Here is an 18,749-nt window from a genome sequence, read left to right on the forward strand (position 1 = left end):
ATGGCTAGTTCTGGTCTTCATTTTTAAATTTGACGTTTAATGACGCTTGCATCCAACAAACCCCATTCACACACATGACGTTGGTTCCGCCCCTTGAGAGCACATCGTCACTATGGCAACGGCAGTGTTTGAGAGTGTACGGCCCTTTGCATCAACAACGAGAGCTGCAGATGTCTAAATGAAATGCGTCTGGTGTTAAAATAGATGGAGTATGGCTGTTTTTCTCTGAACAACGAATTACAACCCACTGTCTAAAACTAAAGTAAGTTTGGAAGTTCCATTGTTCAAAAGGTGTTTCATCGAAAGCGGAGAAAACTCATGCAATGAAGCGTCTATTTAAGTTTACGATAGCATAACGTTAGTTTAATGAAGCTTACAGGTAGATTAGCTAGCTAGCTAGCCTTATTAGCTATGCCATTTGGTAGCCTCCTTGCTAACTTAGGTTTGTTACACGTTTAATTAATATAGCCAACTGTCAATATTAGCTATATATTCTTGTAAGATTATTATTATATATCTTCTTCAAAATATGTAACGCCACATGAAGGTATTTTACTGTGTTTTTTTATTATTAAGAATCCTAAATTATTTAGAGAAAGCACAAACACAGTGCAAGTTAGCTACATTTTTCACATTTGTTTTTCACATTTTATTTAGGCTTATGCAACAATTTTTTTAAATACTGTATTAATTCCCCCCTTTTCAATCAACGCACGTAATGTCAAGGCAAAACAGGATTTTAGACTTTAAAACCCTAAACTATCACATTGACTTGGCACTAAGGTGCTTCCCATTTCTCTTGATTACCTTGAAATGTGGCCACGCCTTAATTTGAGCACACCTGTTGTCAATTGAATGTAATCGCTGCCCAAGGTGCTTCAACCAGCTAAGTACTGAGTTAAGGGTCTCAATACTCTCTGTGGGATATTTCTGCTTTCTTTTTTTAATTTACAAATAAACCCTGTTTTGGCTTTGACAGGGGTCTTGAGTTTTAACTGAGGATTTTTTAAAAATAATTTTTGCATTTAGCCTGGTGAAAAAGGGAAGGCGTCTGAAAATTTTCTGAAGGCACTCTATTGCAAAAGTGGAGGGAATGTGAGGCTACGTTCTACAGCTTCATATCATAAGTATTATAGTACTTTTGTATAAAAGATCTAATTACTCAAGTGAATTTATCTGACATAACAAATTGCCCACATAATAGCCTGTTGTCCTTCCATGTCTCTCCTTTGGTGGTTAAATTCATAGATTACCAACATAATATTTCCCAACACACTGCTGTCTCCTTGTTTGTCCTTCCGCCTTCTGTCATTTCTCTCATGAGGAGCCAGAGCTGACCTTTTGCCAGGATGGAGGTGGCCTTCTCTTCCCCGCAAGTAGTGCCCGAGTCCCCCAGGAGGGCCCCCCCCCTGCCACTGAACCAGCTGGCAGAGGAGAGCAGGAGCACATCCAACATTCCCAATCATCTATTGGAATCAAGTACATATTAAGCATGACCACTGGAACTATCTGATATGGTGCAATCGTATTGTTTTTCCACTGCCAGCAATGATACTCAGTATTCATTCTTACAGCAATACACTGTAAGGTTTTTAATGTTTATTACATACAAAAAACGTTTTTATGGATGTTTACATTTTCTGCAAAAAGCTTATCACATTTCACTAAAGTTTTTATTTTTCCCCTTGCATAGAAATCTATGCCAAACTGAAAAGCAGCAACCTGATCCAAGCAGAGCCCCCAGTGCTTCACTTCAGTGGATTTGAGCTGGGTAAAGATTATGTCAAGATCCTGGTGAGGAAAATACTTTTTAATATGCTTTAAATGTCTAACCATTCATTTTTCACTGTCCAATTCACAGGCTACAGTGGGCAGCTAACTTACTGATTTTGAGTTAGTGTCAGTGTGTAGACTGTGCTTGATGACATTTGCTAAGGTTAAGGTCACTAGAGCTGAATGCAGCATTCATAGCTTTAAGCAGGAAGTAGTGTTTTACTTGGTGTTATGCCGAGGCATTTGTTTGGGTTTTGTGGTAGCAACATTATGTTGTTTTTGATGAAATGGTGAAGTATTGAATTAATTGTAAACATCTAATCCCCACAAGTTTATTATTTGATTTCTATCCAGGATATATTTGATTTCATTGAACGGACACTGGATGTAAACACTAAAAATATGGAAATGGTTTTGTAAAGTGCACATGATTGGATGAAAATTAACAATTTCTTCCTCTTCATCTCCCGCAGAAACTAATCAACATCTCATCTGAAGTTATAAATATTCATGTCATTCCCACTCAAACCAAGCACTTCCAAACAACTTACACCAAAAAGGTATTTTTTTTTCTTTACAAATTGCTGACCTAAATGTAAAGTTATGACTCCACCCTTCCCGTTAGTACAATCAATGTTTCTGATGATTTAACCTCGTTCCATCTGTTTTCCTTCAAGTATCGACTCATCCCAGGCCTCGCCTACACACTGAAGGTCAGACTCTGTCCCGATGAGTGGCGGTACTTCTATGACTGCATTCGGGTTCACTGCAAGGTTAGGATCCATCAGTTTGTGCTCCACTGTGAACGCAGCTTTCTTGTTTAGTTTATACTTAAACCTCTTGGCTCTTATGACTCAAACAACCTTGATAAACAATTCCTACTTGCTTTAACTTATCTCTTTTGATATGTTCCCATGTTTACTTCTCCTATCTGTTAATCTCCATATCTTCTCTCTCATTTTTTCTCTTTGTATTGTTCATTCAACCCAACTACTCCCTTTTCTAAGGGTGAAGAGAACCTGTTTATTCCAGTTCATGCTTACCCTGTCATCGATGAACTGCAAATCCCTCCTCACATCAACCTATCAGCCGTACCACTTGGACAAAGGTGTGTGTGTGTCTCTTCGTCTTCAGTGGACTGTTTTTTGACCTCCCATCTGCCCGAGGGCTTGCCTGTCTCTTTGTATTCTTCAATACAACCAACCATGCTTCCATTTGCTCGTCGATGTCAAATCATAATAATAAAAAATCACATCTTTTTCCACCTGTCTCTTAGTGTTTGCCATGCTATTCCTCTGAGATGCAGCTGCCCCGTTGACTTTGAGTTTCAGGTGTACATTATTCAGCCCCATAAGGCCTTCACCATCCATCCGCTTACAGGTATGGACTATTGAAAACATTTTTATCAACCTGCCTTGTCATTCCAGTGCACATCATTTCTTCAGTACATTTACACAGGCGTTTTGTTTTACTGTTTATGTTACTGTTATTTTTGAATTTGCCTTTCTGGTTAAATATTTTAATAGTTTTTCTATTGATAGTATGCATTTATCCTACCAGATTAAGAATGTAACCCATTAGAAGAGCAGGTGTGCTGTGTTTTCTCAAAAACTTGGACTGATTGTGTATTATACAAGTCGCCACAGAACTTTCCACACATTGACACTAAGCAGTATTCATGCTCTGGGAAACATCATAACACATGGCGGAACCAGCACTCAGCATTTGAATTACAGCTGCAGTTTTAAATTTGGTACAAACCTGAAATGAAAAGAAGATATACAAATGAGTTTCTTATTTTGGAGTGCTTTTTATGTTTTGTCATTTCCCCCCCTACACACACACACACACAAAACCATGGCTACATTAAACCAACTACAGCTTACAATATAAAGACGACTATTGTTTTTAATTACTTTAAACTATTACTTAACCATTTGAGTAATTTTATCTATTTCAACATTTTTACTTATTACTTTTAGCTAACGATTTTAACTGTTTATCCAGTACTTATCACTGACCAAGGCAGGTCAAATATACACACATAACAGACATGTATCCCCATCGTCTTCTCCTTGTTCTTCCAGGTGTGATACCAGCCAATGGTGAAGAGAAGATCATTGTGACATTTAGTCCCTTCCAATACGAGACCTGTCAGGTCACCCTCCAGCTGGTCATCTCACAGTTCAACACCCGACCCTACCTCTGCACCATCATTGGGAGCTCCGCACCTCACCTAGCTCTCAGGTAATCAGTAGTTGATTGTTTAGTTGAAGAATCCACCGTCAGCACTCAAACATGACTATTTAGCCATAAAGACAATGTGACAGCTATGCAAGATACCAAGAGTCTTCTTTCCAGTTTCCTCACTGTCATTAAAGAAACACAGATAGTACAGATAGCAGGTGCTCCACTGACCAGGAACCAGCTGGGGGGGGGGGTTGTGGTTCAGTGTCTTGCCCATGGACACTTCGACATGGGACTGCAGGGCCCGGGTTCAAGCTCCCAACCCTCTGATTGGTAGGCGACCGCTCAAGCCATATTTGAGCCATAGCCGCCCTTTGGTGTTCACAGGCGCCAAGGGGTGGTGATATGCTTTTTCCTGCTCTGTAACACATCTTGTGTTTTTCTCAGTATGCTATCCCATCCCTATCTCATCCCTCTGTGTTATCTCATACTCTAATGTTGCTTTTGCTCACTCCACAAGTGCACGCCCATTCTCCCAGTGACGTCTTCAGCACAAGTACCCGTTTGGCAGCACATCAAAGTAACATAAAATATTGCTTTTATATAACAGCAGTGACAATATTCAATTTATGTGACATACATAGGATAATTAATCTGTTTTTAACTAACGTAGTTCTTCCCCATGGTACTTTCCCTTCTCTTTTTGCTGTCCAGTAGTGATACCAGCTCTTAGGTTGTATGTGCAAACTCAACTAACTACAAAACTATGTGGTTCATTTTGGGGTAACAGCATGAACCCAACTGGATTAAAAGATAATGAGCTTGTTTGCTTATTTTTTTTTTTTTCCAGACCGTATAAAACCTAATGTTTAACTCTGTTCCCATGAGAAAGAGGGTGCTATCCATCACACAGCAGTAGTTCCATCCACTGCACTGTCTTGGCGTTATCTCGACCAATAGTTAATAATTCATGAAAAAAGCTGGTGGAGTGATATCAAGATGGATATGCCTCACAATGGATGTTTAGCATATAAAACATTCTCCCTCTGTTTGTTGTTACCCACAGTGTAACCAAATAAAAGATGAGATATTTGCAATTGATAGAAGAAATATATGCAAGGGCCAATGTTTTTACAGCTAGACCAATACCTGATACTCGCTTGTTGCTTAGTGTCCCCTGCCTCACTTATCTGATTCTGATTGAGGCCATTCTTACACTAAACAGATGGTGATTCATCTAATATCTTGGTCTTTAATTTTAATATTGGAGTTTGCTTCTATGTTGCATTTTCCATCAATCTGATCAATCTAATAACTTCGCTGACTTCGCTGAATCGCTGACTAAAACCTTGTAAATCTTTATTGCTGATAACATTGAGCTCTTGTTGACACTGTGTCCGTGAAGTGTTAAGTTGTTTCTGTGTTCATTAAAAAGCTGAGCTTAGTGATGCCCATGATGTCCATATATCATCATTGTATAAACACCCAATTAAGAGGCTTTCTCACTCAGCTACGGGATCTGATCCTGGACCGCCAACAAAAATGAACCAATTACTGTGCCACGGTTTCATTTAGTCCCATCCACTGTGTTTGTTTATTCACATTTTTTAACCAGGAACCTAAAATTACTTGCAAAATGTCACTTGCAGTCAAATGAATGTTCTATACTGATGAATCCATTTTGGCCCTTACTAATGGGTGCAATTCTGTCACAATAAAATAGACTATTTGCTCCATAAGGTGCTCTTTAATGTGCTTATTTTTCCTTCATGATAGCGAGCTGGGAAGAAAATCAGGGCATGGAGATGCAGCTCCTGCAGAATACAAAAGACCTTTACCTGCCAACCAAATGCCCGCTCGCAGCAAAACCAAATATAGGTCGACCAAAGAGGCTGACAAATCGAAGGTAGGATGTATGTTTTTATCTTGTTTACTTGTATGTAAAATGGATGGAGATGAAGTTAATTAAGTCATTGTTATGCTGAAAATAGTTATGAAAAGCTCTCTTGCTTCTTAATAAACAAAGAGCCCTTAGTATAAGTGCAGTGTAAGATGCCTATTAGTCTCTTTCTTCAATTAACCGATTTTCAGTTTTCATTTTTGATTAAGAAGAGAAGAAAGAACCAGTTTTTTTTGTTGTCTTTTTTGAATTGCGCACAGCTTTTTTTCTTTAAAAAAAATATATATAATTTATTGCAGCCGTGTGTGTTATCCTTAATTTCTTGCCGTTATTTCTTTACCTGTCCTCAAGACAAGGAGAGATCCGGCTAGTGTTAAGCCTCCAGGAGATGTATGTACCCCTGCAGGGGTGGCAAAGATGCTGATCAAAGACATGGATAAACTCAGCTCTAAAGACCTGAGGGAAGGTAGATGTCACTCAGTGATTTTACTCATTCAGTGGTTGTAACCTATGGATAAATTTACTAGCGCCCTGTTCTCCTTTCACAATCTGTCCTTTCTATTTGAAATAAGACATGTAACAAAGCATGTTTCTTTTCTGTTTTGCCGGTATCCCTTTTACTTCAGCCATATCGTGTGGCTGCATGGTTGGCCCGCGAAACAAGCAGATGAAGGAGGCCCTCTTCATAAAAAAGGTTCAACAAAACGTGAAGGAGGAGCAAGCCAACCACCTTAGGTGGTAGGTCAAACTAAAATCGGTACATTAAAATGTTGGGATAGGACTGGATTATTTCCTTAAGCACTAACCTAATCATAAAACTCAAATTTATAACAGGCAAAACAATCGGTGACATCAGATGTTGAAGAGGATGCTATTTGTGTTTTTTTTTTTGCACGATGTTGAATGCTTTCTGGGGAAATAATAATAGAAAGCTTCTTGTTTTGAAAGTAGAATTTGTAGACATTGAATGTCTACAAATCGAAACATAATGTTTTATGTACTGAAAAAAAAATGTTACTTCATTCACAACTGGAAAGAATAATTGAAATCTAATTCAAGAGGGAGCTTACAGCTACATATAAGATTTTCTTTTCACATTTTTTTGATCTTCAAAATGGCAAGTTACTTAACTAACTAACTTAAATAGTATGTATGTTTAATTCAGGCAAGTTCATCTTGGTAAGGACCCCGTGTCAGAGCACAGCAGGAGGCAGATAGCAGAGGACAGAGAGATTGCACTACATGAATACATGGTAAGATTGTTCTTGAAAGTGGATAGTCTGGCCACTGATATTCTTCCAGCAAGTAGTATTACTGAAAGTTTTTCTGTAGTGTATCAATAGTAGGGGCTTTCAAAATCTGACACTGTGGGCCCCCACACACACAAAACTGAGACAACTGCGGCCCCTAACACCCCCCCTCTGTCATTATTAGCCTTACTTTGATTCCAGAGATTATCGTGCTCTTATAAGTTTACAGATTCAGTTAAGAGGAACAAAAACCCTGGAGGACACTGACCCTCAAGGACCAGCACTAAGTATTTGCTGGAAAGTATTATCTATACAGTCAGTGCAGGGCAATATGTGCAGGTCAAGTCCTGATTTATAAATCTTATAAAGCTATACATTTTGTATTTAGTAAAACAGATTTTTATGGCTTTTTTGTGTAAGGTGTTTGTTTTCCTTTTTTCATTCAACATGACATTTAGCGAATGGGTTAGCGGCTAATCACTTTTGCTAGACACCACATGCATACCAATGGCATCATAACCTGATTCAGTTGCAGCATTATTAGAGCCACACTGTGATTTTGATTGTTTCATGCTGCGTCTGTGACTGATTTTATTGAGTCACAGAGGAAAGATGCAGACTAGCCAAAGTTACATCGTGTGTGTGTGTGTGTGTGTGTTTCCTTAGAAAAGTTATTTGAATAGTTGACCGCACTCTCACAGACACTTAACATTACTTCCTCCCCCATCTCCTCTCCACCTGCTCTGTTTATAATACACACACACACATTCAAATGCGTCCTCAAATGTGTATGCTATACACTCTTTGTTTACAGCCTTATATCACCACACTTTGGCGTTTTATGGGAACACTGTTTTTTTTTTTTATGATAGGATGGGAATAGCTATTATCTTTTTTTTTATGTTCTCTTTGGAATCTTGACTGCCGGCCAACATTTAAATAAGTCGACATAGAAGCCATCCTCCTGTTTGGATTATTGCGTTGGTTTACAGCTTTGTGACATTATCAACTTTTATCAACCTATGTTGCTTAAGTGTTATTACAACAACTGGGACAGTGACATTAGGTGTGACTTATTTGTTTTTGTCAAAACCAAAACCAAGTTATTGTCTAACACATTTGCGATACCCATAAACAAGTGACACCCTGCGCCACATGATTAGTTTTCATGGTAGCTGTTGTTTGGAGAAATTAAGACATAACCCATCAATCTTATTTCTTCCTGTGACAAAGAGACTGTTGCATCTTCAGCCAAAGGATTTGGAGGCGTCCTTACTATAGCAAATAAACTGTTTTAAATATTTTTCTTCATCGTCCTTGCACCATCTGCCATTGCCAGAACTCTAAAAGGTTTGGCAAAAATGGAAACAGCATCTATAATATATAACATATATCCATCTGCCTTTGTACTGTAAGTTTTTATTTTATTTTTTTTATAGCAGATTCCATTACAGACCTTCATCATGCTAACTGGTTTTGTTGTAGGTCCGGAGGGGAGATGTAAGGCATGAGGAAGACTTTGCTGCTGGACAACCTAAACTTTCCTCCAGACGAGTGCTTTGTGAAGCAGGGCAGGTAAACCTCCACTGTGCTGTGTTCTCTAATCTCCCAGATAAACTCAGAACTTTCATGCAGCTTCTGATAAAGTGGGACTTCCCTGGTTGTGTAAGCTGTTGGTTTCATATAGTTCATCTTATAATCTACTAGATTAATGATCACTTAGTTTTTACAGGTTGACTTGCAATGTAACCATCAATTACTGTCCTAATGTCTTTTGTTCTTTTTAAATAATCCAAGCAGAGACCTAGTGAAATTTCACTTTATGGTCTTTTTCATGTGCAGTCAGTGTAAATGAGCATATGAAAGTTTGCAATAAATGTATTTCTAACCTCTTCCAGGCCTGCGAGGTTGCCCCATCCTTCCAATTTTACTCCAGTTTTCAATGGGAACTGAGACGCAGAGCCCTCAAACTGTTCCAGCAGGCAGCACGCAAGGTACACACACACCATACACATACGGTACAGGTACATGTGCAAAAGCATACATGCATATGCTTAAATGCACAAATGCATCACACATATACACACACCTTCCTCTTCCCTCAGGAGAGGGCTAATGTCCCTGCCCCCCTGTGCCTTCACTTTAGCCATGTGTAAAGTCACTAAATGCATAAAATTCTTTACAGCAAAGTCAGTTTCCCTAGGTACACTGAGTGAATTTCAGTAAAAGCAGAGGAAATTGACATTGCTTCTTAAAGCCACAGAAAGAGCATGCTTCTCTCTGCCTAGTGGTAATTTTGTTTCTCATGGCAATGCTAGAAAACCTTCTTCTTTCTTTAGTTCTTTATGTCTAACTATATCCATGTATCTTTCCTTCCGGGATTCATAGAGGTGGATGAGAATGACCAGTAATTTGCAGTAACACCCTGTACTCTTCTCTCCCATCTAGATAGTGATCCGATGTCGCATGAACCGGAGACTGACCTGTTTGAAGAAACTGTCAGGCAGCATGAAGAACGTGCCTTTGGCAAAGAAAGGTTTTGATTATCCTATAATCTCCTTATTTAGAAGTAATCTCATTATGCCATGTCACTAAAGCATGCTTAATTGAATGTATTCCTCAAGGTAAAATTCAAATCCCCTCTGGTAATTATGAGCTTCTTAGAACCAATGTGCATGCCTCAGGGACAAGGCTATTTATGTTTCTGTGTGCATTTAGTTATACATTGAATGTTGCAACATTTCTCACTGATCCTAAAAAATAACAATCTATAGCAACATAACTTTTTAATTAACAATCTGACCTTTTTCAGTTGAGGAGGAGACGACTTGTGATCTGAAGATCTCACCAGACAGAGTCTTTCCATTTGCTTTCCCCGTTCTCTCTAATGAAGATGACCCGCTGGTAAGTGAGTACATTACATAACTGAGCACTGTAAAAACAAAAAGAAATCTGCCTTTCTACTTACCCCTCAATGTCATAAAATGTCATCAGCAACGTTTTAGCAAAATAGCTTGACCACTTCTTTTCAAATCAGGTTGTCTTGTTAAAACCTATTGAAATCCACTCCTGAACTACCTAAATTGGTTCCGACATATGGAGGAAGACAAATGGCTGAAAAGTGGCAATTGTCCTGCACACAGAACAGTTTTCTTTTATTATTTCCCTTGAAAGATGTCTTTGATCTAGCTGTGGAATCAAAGAGGAAGCTCACTTTCCCGCACTTTGATTACATTTCTCATTTTCCAGAGTCCCTGCAGAGAAAAGACTTCAGTGTTCAATTGAACAAATAATGCCATTTGTCTCCTTGATATTTCTAGGCTCACAGTCATTTGGACACATTGCCTGTGGATCCTATTGATGTGACTGTGACAACACGTATTCCTTTCTTCAAGCTTCACGTAGGTATTTACTGGAGCACCTGGCAATCTGAAGATCACACTTCTTCAGAATACTATAGTACTATACTATACAGAGAACTCAAGTAGTATACTTAAGTAAAGTTTTTATGTGTATCCATGTTATGCCACCTTACACTTCTAACCCACTACATTTCAGAGAGAAATATTGTAAAATGCTGTTTACACATAGCTGCAGCAATATTAACAATCTCATTATGTCATATATAACAATATATAAGTTACAGGGGCCATTTTGTTGTGAAAAAGTAATTTTACTTTTGATAATTTTAGTGAATTAGAGTTACTTAAATAGGATTTTTGAATGCTAAAACTATTACATTGTTGTTGTGGTACTTTTACTTAAGCAAAGGTTTTGAGCACTTCCTCCACCACTTCCATACCAATAGGATATGTGACCATGTAAAAACACAATATATTTGATATATTCTGTTGACTTGATAACACATTCCATACTTTGAACCTGTGACCTTATTTGGAATGTCTGTAGAAAGAGACTAAGAAAAAGCCCTTTGGCTTTACAAATAGAAAATTATGTAACCATATTATTTGTTTTGTCACTCTAGGTTCCCCATCACTATAAGCTTATGGGCTACCGGCCTGTGTCAGTCTGGGAGGCATTTAACTCCTATACGCCCACTACTTTGGCCAGACCGCTTCGCACTGGAGCTCTGGTAACTATGTAGCACCAGGCCTAAAACACACAGAGTTTGCAAATTTTGAAATACAATATTTATTAATTTATTCACTCATCCACTTTGATCTACTTACATTTTTTTTATTTTTATTCCTGCTTCTGAATTGTTGTCACTTTCTAGGACGAGTTGGAGGATGTGAAGGCTTCGTGTCTCTCCTTCAGCGCCCCTGAAGCTCTGCTCAGACCTTTTCCAGCAAACCCACTCAGAATCTTTGTAAGGCTTTCATTCTTTTCTCTTTATTGATCCAAAGTCTGAAATTGAACGATGTGTTTCTGTACATGATGCATATCAGTCTGGCAGTATGTTTAAACTGCTATTGTTCCAGTGTTTATCACATCATATGTTTTAGAATCCAGCTCCAGGCCTGCAGACCTACAAGCCAAGCCCTAAATACCTGGAGAGTGACCTGGAGTTCCACCTCTGCCCTCTGCCCAGGTAACCGCAACACAACAGTGAATATGTTATGGTAACATACTGTAACTCTTTGTTTTAGTAAAAACAAAAAGTGTTCTCTGTTCTGACTTTTGATAATGCCCACCTATAGCCCGGATTATTCCCTGACCAAACCCAGATACTTAAAAGAAAGTGCTTTCAATGTGCAGGTACACAATCCCTGAGAGCAACATGTGTGGCAGAGGGACACAAACCCCACACACTCAGCAGAAGTCTTCGGACCGCAAGGTAATTTATCTTCAGCGACGTTGAACTTTGTGAGTTTCTTTGGGATGCTTGAAGCACTTAAAGTTTCAGTACGTTATCAGTATCACTTTGGTCTAGCAACACAACGCCTCTACAAATATACCCAAAAATGATCAAAGGGTCTTATCATTAAAACAGGCATATTTGATATGTGAGCAATCCCTTTGAGTTGGAAGTTAATCTGAAACTAGCTACTGTTATATGTAAATTGACTGATGCAGACGTGGCATCTTTTTTTCTATACCATCAACAGGAAGTGATCACAGGGATCATGACATGGAAGGATTTTAATTTGATTACCTCAAAGTGCCTGTCTGACCAACCTGCTCTCACCAGTGACAGTGCCCCGCGCAGGTAGGACAGAACTAATCTTAATCACTGTGTACAGTTAAGGCTTCTCAATTAGAGGAAAAAAAATCACCACAATTTTGGTCAATATAGAAATCACGCTAATTTAACACAATTTCTTATTGACTTCAAATCCAAACTGTTCCCAGACAACGGAATTTGCTCTCCTATTCTTGCTCGCCAACTGTTCTCTCCCTCTTGTTCACTTGCGCTGATTTTAAATGCCATCAGAAACCACAGCACCTCGCTAACTATTGGCAGAGAGAGTTTAGGCTTTGGGAAGTGTGTGTGCCATTCAGAAGACAAAGCAAAATAAGAATTAACTTGGAAACTTAATGTTCAAAATAATTGTTTTTCTCAATTACATTGTTTTTGTGATTGTTAGGAGCTGAAATCACGATCAAAATGTGATTAACCGCACAATGTTATGTGCAGTATCAAGTTGTGCCAGTTGCTTCTTGTATTTACTGAACAAGGGAGTAAGAGTGCATTCATAATGTACAGAAAGCGGCCACCCAGAATTTAAAAGACAGAGTATAGTCACCCAGAGATTCCTATGAAGACTGCAAAGAAGCTCCAAATGAACTGTTGTGGGATGAAAAAGTACTAGTACATGTTTACAGTGTGGAGAGTGGCTGTTGTTCACTTCCTCTGTCCATATCTTTTCCAGCTTGGAGGAATTTGATCTTATGACAATGTGGTCGTGAATATTTTCATTGTAGCGTTTCCAGCGTTTAATATTGTCAGAAGTATAATTTTCATACAATATATAGAATGAAAATGGGAGGGGGACATCTCACTGATGTACAGTATATCAATAGATTTTGTAGCATTCTTTTTCCCCGAACAAATCCAGTCAATCAATAATCAACCTCTTGATCTAAAGCTGTTCATCTGTAGATTTACTGAGATCCTGTTACGGTTTGTAAGACGCAGGCTCATATCACTGCTTGAGCAAGCGGCCACTTGGACTAGTACATTTATCTTCTTGGAGTAAACATTTTTCCTGTCAAATTGCCATGACAAAGTTTGCATATTTAATGGCTTGGCATTTGTTATCTCACATGCAGTATTACAGAAACATGACTTCTCGCCGTCTTCCAGTATTTTGCACTCACAGCATTTTTTTTGAGTCAAATATTGATCTGAATTTTATTTATTTAGTTTTTGTTTGTTATTGATATACTATTAGGGCTTGACAGAGCTATATGGATGCTGTGCACTAGGCTTTGTTCTAATTTTTATATTTTTGAAATCACAATCTTGAGATGAGATCCGTGCATCATACACAAACACATGTCAACATGTCAGTAGTTTTGGATTGAAGTTGTGTGTGTCAATGCTACTGCAGGAATCTGCCTTCCTATTTTTTGAGGAAATTGTATAATCACTGCTACACTAGACACCAGGGGTCTCATTTATAAAACGGCAAAAGCCAAAAATGGTGTACACCCACAAAAGAATTCAGATTTATTAAACCGTGAGTATGCACATCTGTAAGCAATGTTACCTTTATAAATCACACAATACCCAAAAGTGTGCTTACATGAATCAGCCTCTTACCACTATGTTAATACCCTGGCCGTTGTTCCTTTCGTTACACTGAATCATTGCAAAGCAAAAAACTTCTCAGAAATTGAATTATAATTTCGGCCCATTCTCGCACAGTGTAGGGAAACGTGATCTATAGACTACTTATATTAATATTACTGTCCAAAACAGCAGGCATTACAACACTCAGGGACATCTTTGATATACCAGACCTACTGTATAAGGTTTGACAGAACAAATTTATATATTCAAACAAGCTTTTGTGATAAAGTTGAAGATTAAATATAGGCCTAATATTTATAAAGAACAGCCATTTCCCTCTGGAAACAACCGGCTTCCCCCAGAGTGACTATGACCTGTATTTGGACCGGGATGGCACAGTTGCGATGGCACGATGCCCTCTCTTCTGGACCCAATTCAATAAATCGATCCAAGAGCCCAGCTTTAGGGAATTTAAATCTGCATATAAGCCAGTCATGGTCCCTGAAGTCTCTTTCTCTCCTGATTCTTCCTTTGGCGTAGTCCTCCTGCAGGACCATCATGCAGCATTACGCAAACGGTCCCACCACAGTATTTATATGTTGACAATAATTTGTAATTAGATTCAACTGGTGGTTTCCCCCACCCCGTGATACAATTTGAAGACACAAGTCTAATAGTCTTTTCTTTATGCAGCGTTTTTCACAAACAGTATTAAAGTTTGGGCGGATAACGAGGATATTTAGTGTAACATTTGCACGACAACTTAACGGCTATATTTCCAGACTTTGTCATTTGATATCTGCACAGAATAAAGACAGATATTTAGTTATTTATTTTATTTAGTTAACTTAGTGTTCTGCCCTTATATAATGCTAGGGTATTTGACACTACTGGATTTAATCTTCCAACAGGTATTTTTTTAATTAAAAATCCATCTAGAACAGGTTTTGAGATTGGTCGCCTGGTATACAGCTGGTTGCATGATATACCTCAATCATCAGGTATCAGTCATTTTCAATTTGGCCACAGACAATGTCTTGTCTTACACCCAAACCTTTTTGGACTCGGTCTTGACTTGGACTTGAACCTCTTTGGACTTAGTCTTGAATCGGTCCTGGTCTTGGACTCGACAAAGGTGGACTTGACTACGGCCCTGCTAGACACTATATTACACTACCATACTATACTAATATAATTAGTACAACATACGTTTTAAATTCATTTGAAACCTATTGGTGTACTATTAGCACAATTGTATACCTCAAGTGAAATACTTTCTGTGTATGCAGAATGTAGGTCATATTGAGGCAAATAGCTAAGCACACCAACCTCTCACACTGTGAAATAATAATTTATTCAGTCTATAGCCTAAATGGACAGTGAATAAATTATAATATTTTGATGAAGTGTATATAAGTGCATGCAGCATGTGGCTGTCCATGCTGTGCAGTTGTCTAGGCACCCTGTCACAACGAATATCACTCGGTATGCATTCTCTACATACTCATACTCTGTCCCTGACCCAAGACAATAGTGTCATGGACAGTACATTATAATTTGTCTTGCATGATAGACTCTTAAAGTTTCAGAGCTGATGAAACAATGTTCCTGTGAGATCTGAAACAATTTCATGTCCTTATTTGAAAAGATGCCCGAATTACTTGGGCAGCTGCTGTTCACATGATGTTCGTGTGAACGCGTGGGTTTGAATCTGACTCCGCTACAGCTCTCTCCCCTCACCTTTCTGTCTACTACTCATTTCTCCTCACCTTTCCTGCATTACATAATCAGATGCCTGGCCAGGCATAGTATCCTTTTTATGCCTGTCAGCACTGATCTGTAGGATAACTGTAGATATATTCTTCTTTTATCATCCAAGAGATGAATTTCCCCCAGCCTCTCTGCTCAGACGTCTTAAAATTAATTTCTATCACTGTCTTGGTGGTTGCATTCACAGCCTCTCTGGTTATCTTACAAGCCCCAACAATACTGTCTGATGACTATTATAAAATATGAAAACAACCTTGACAGCAGGAGAACAGGAGAAGTGTTTTTCTTATACACAATGTGTGCATGAGCAAAAGGAATCTGTGAACTGCCAAACTTTAAAACAGTAACCCTAGTTATTACTACTTATTATTAATACCATAATACATGAGTTTGATGTAAATGCCTAGGTTTTATTTTGTAATTTAGTATTATGTCCTGAGCCAATGAGACCAAACATATTTCTTCCATAAGGCGTTTTTCATTCAATATCCCTTAATTCAGATAAAAACGTGTGGATGGAAACATAGCTACAGTTAGTGAATAGCTGGTGAAACATTTAACAGTAATAAGCCAATTCTTCCCTTAGGAGTTGGTAGAGACCAAAAACATGGCTAAAAAGGAAGTGGTACTGTGCTTGCATTCATCAGCTGGACATAAACTTGGCTCGAAATGAAGCGTGATGCTACATAACTGTTGAAATCAAGAACCTGTTTGCTAACAAGTTTGCCGCATTAATTTAAAATGAGATTGCATGTCAAAGTTTTCCACTGCCCCACAGTGGTCGAACAAACCTGCAGGTTTAATATTTACACACAGTAACTGCAAGGTGCAACTTATGTAGCTAAAAGAGCTGGCTAACTCACAAAACTTATTATAGCTTGCTAACATATAGCTTGCTAACATATAGCTTGCTAACATGTGACCTGCTTAAACTGAGGAGTAAAAGAGATGATATGGAATATGGTAGACATGGTTAAATATGTCTCCAAATGACTCAGTAAACTTGCAAGTACACTTGCAAAGTGCAAGTGTCTGTTCGGAGCCTAGGGATGACTCCAAAATCAAACCTGTGGCTTGTCAGTGCTTTCATTCTGTTTTGTGCCTGTCAGGGTTATCAACTTCCACTAAGGAGATCTTTTATCATTCCTCTTCAAACTGCGATTTCAAACAACCCTAAGCAGTCCTTTTCATCTAAGTGAGATGGAGTGGATATCTGACCATTATCTTGATTCGGTAATATGTGGTCTGGCTCTTCAGGGGAAACAGCAGTGTGTGTGTCCTCTATAGGTCTGTCGACTACAGCACAGATATACTTCCTCCTCCTCCTCCTCTTACTGGCCCTCCAGATGATCTGGCACCACTAATGGACAACCCGTAAGCACATTCAACATTGACGTCAGTTGATCTTTTTGTTGGATCTTTTTTCTAGTAAGATTGCTGCTTTTATGCTAAGAGTCTATGTGTTTCTCTGTGTTCAGGTGGGAAGGCTCAGGAGTCCAACTATCACCAGAGATTATCAGAGCAGAGTTCTTGCATGGGGAAGCTCTGGTCTCCAATAGCAACCTCACCAGAGCAATGACAGTCTGCAGGTAAGTCTACTGGCATGATGTGTATAAGACAAAGATTACTCATGCATTCAGTAGAAATACAGAGTTTTTTCCACAATAATGTATTTACTTGAAGGAAACACATCCTATGCAATAAATAAAAATTCCAGAACTTGTGTTTTTAGTTTTAAGAAGGGGGAGTCCTCCTGTGACTCGAGAGATAAACCAAACATCAGGTTAAATAATGTGCAAACCTGGGCATCTTTCAAACAAAAGCTTTCTAAGAGCAGGGACACTGCAAGATGCTTCTTTTTTTTTTACAGCAACGACAAAAACAATCTTGTTTCCATCTTTATATTTGAACATTAATAAAGGTAAAAGATGAAGAAAAAGGTTGTTTTTCTTGCACAAATGCTGCATTTTAGGGTGTTATCATTTGTTTCTAGGAAATTAACACATTTCCATTTTTCAGATAGCAACTAGCACATTTTAACAAATAAATACACAACGTGGCTAGGATTACTTTAATATGAAACTGAAATGTAGCATAAAACATGACTTTATTGGTGGATTTTGGTCAATACTGTCAAAGAAATGGAGAGCTGATTGACTCAGAGACGGAAGAAAGTTTGAGAGGCTTTGATGACCTATGCAAAGCGTTTAATGAATTTTTATCAAGGACAATTATGAATAAGCAATACAGTTAAGTCACAAAGTAGTCATGTTGTGCCATCCCAACTCTGAAGCGTCTGCATTTCCAAACAGGTATTTAACTCATGCTGGAGGTTAGGAGTCACCAAATAAGGACTTTTTTTCTAACATTCAATGTATGTAAAAAAAAAAAAAAAGATTGGCACCAAAAACACACATGCTTGGCTTAATCATGTTCCAGGTATCTCAGCACATTCTGAAGTCACAAAGTCAGTCTGACCATAGAAGAGGATTCATTTAATCTTATAGTATGTGCGCTTGTCTTTCCATTGTGTCAGTTCTGTATTTATGGGGTGTAATCTAATCCCGGGGACCTTGGGTGTCAGAGTGAAACAGGCAAAATAGTCTTCTGTATCATGACGCTGTTATGTCACAGTCATCTGACGAGACAGGGAGATGAACTATTGCTTGGCCCCAGACAGGTTGTGAGATAGTGTTGTTAAGTTGGACATGTTGGTGGCTGACCTGAATGTGACCTGGGGCACCCCTGTCTCAATTTACACAGCATGAGTTTGTAAGCTGGAAATAAAACCACAGATACTAAAATCACCAATACTGCATATTAGAGCTTACATTGATAGTAGTTTAGATACCTTATGGTGAATGGTAGATCGCGCTCTAGTTTACACAATCAGTCCTTTTTAACCTGTTTGAATTCCTCAGTTCCTTCATCTGTAATGGGAAATTGCTCTGTCACAGGTGCCAGAGGGATCTACAGATGGAGGTGACCTACAGGTCGGAATTCAACCAGATGGGGAGGAGAGTGATGACCAGGCTGAAGCAACTTGGAGTCACTGACAGTACCTCACCAGGAGATGACTGTGAATAGACAAAACGCCCCCACACACTTCCAGAAACACCTTCCAAATAGGCTGTGTGCACACACACACATACACACATACTCCCACATGAAT

At 38.7% G+C, this 18,749-nt stretch overlaps 1 protein-coding gene across 4 annotated transcripts; it reads left to right on the forward strand.

Annotated features, from left to right (window-relative positions):
- The first annotated feature begins 41 nt into the window (after positions 1-41).
- Positions 42-18,749, forward strand: cfap221 (cilia and flagella associated protein 221). 4 transcript variants are annotated; one of them, XM_034865098.1, is made up of 25 exons: positions 42-262; positions 1,302-1,479; positions 1,694-1,794; positions 2,247-2,333; positions 2,451-2,546; positions 2,781-2,881; positions 3,050-3,153; positions 3,861-4,020; positions 5,737-5,866; positions 6,212-6,326; positions 6,487-6,598; positions 7,026-7,113; positions 8,596-8,685; positions 9,009-9,104; positions 9,559-9,646; positions 9,923-10,014; positions 10,431-10,511; positions 11,096-11,203; positions 11,348-11,440; positions 11,577-11,662; positions 11,830-11,908; positions 12,180-12,280; positions 16,835-16,951; positions 17,056-17,166; positions 18,535-18,749. In XM_034865098.1, exons 2-25 carry the CDS (start codon positions 1,350-1,352, stop codon positions 18,662-18,664), a joined length of 2,496 nt encoding a protein of 831 aa, XP_034720989.1. In that variant the 5' UTR covers positions 42-262; positions 1,302-1,349; the 3' UTR covers positions 18,665-18,749. The 4 variants fall into 4 exon arrangements, with proteins under 4 accessions (XP_034720989.1, XP_034720990.1, XP_034720988.1 ...); XM_034865099.1 differs by having other exon boundaries at positions 86-262; positions 1,325-1,479; XM_034865097.1 differs by having other exon boundaries at positions 86-186; positions 1,296-1,479.

Source organism: Etheostoma cragini, chromosome 24 (assembly GCF_013103735.1).
Source record: "Etheostoma cragini isolate CJK2018 chromosome 24, CSU_Ecrag_1.0, whole genome shotgun sequence".
NCBI classification, from domain to species: Eukaryota; Metazoa; Chordata; class Actinopteri; order Perciformes; family Percidae; genus Etheostoma; species Etheostoma cragini.

Excerpts from the sequence above, each read along its gene's own strand:
- cfap221 (XM_034865098.1), top strand. The coding sequence starts at position 1,350 with ATGGAGGTGGCCTTCTCTTCCCCGCAAGTAGTGCCCGAGTCCCCCAGG. Across the intron at positions 2,882-3,049 it reads GCCGTACCACTTGGACAAAG|TGTTTGCCATGCTATTCCTC; the intron begins GTGTGTGTGTGT and ends CCTGTCTCTTAG. Across the intron at positions 11,909-12,179 it reads AGAAGTCTTCGGACCGCAAG|GAAGTGATCACAGGGATCAT; the intron begins GTAATTTATCTT and ends TACCATCAACAG.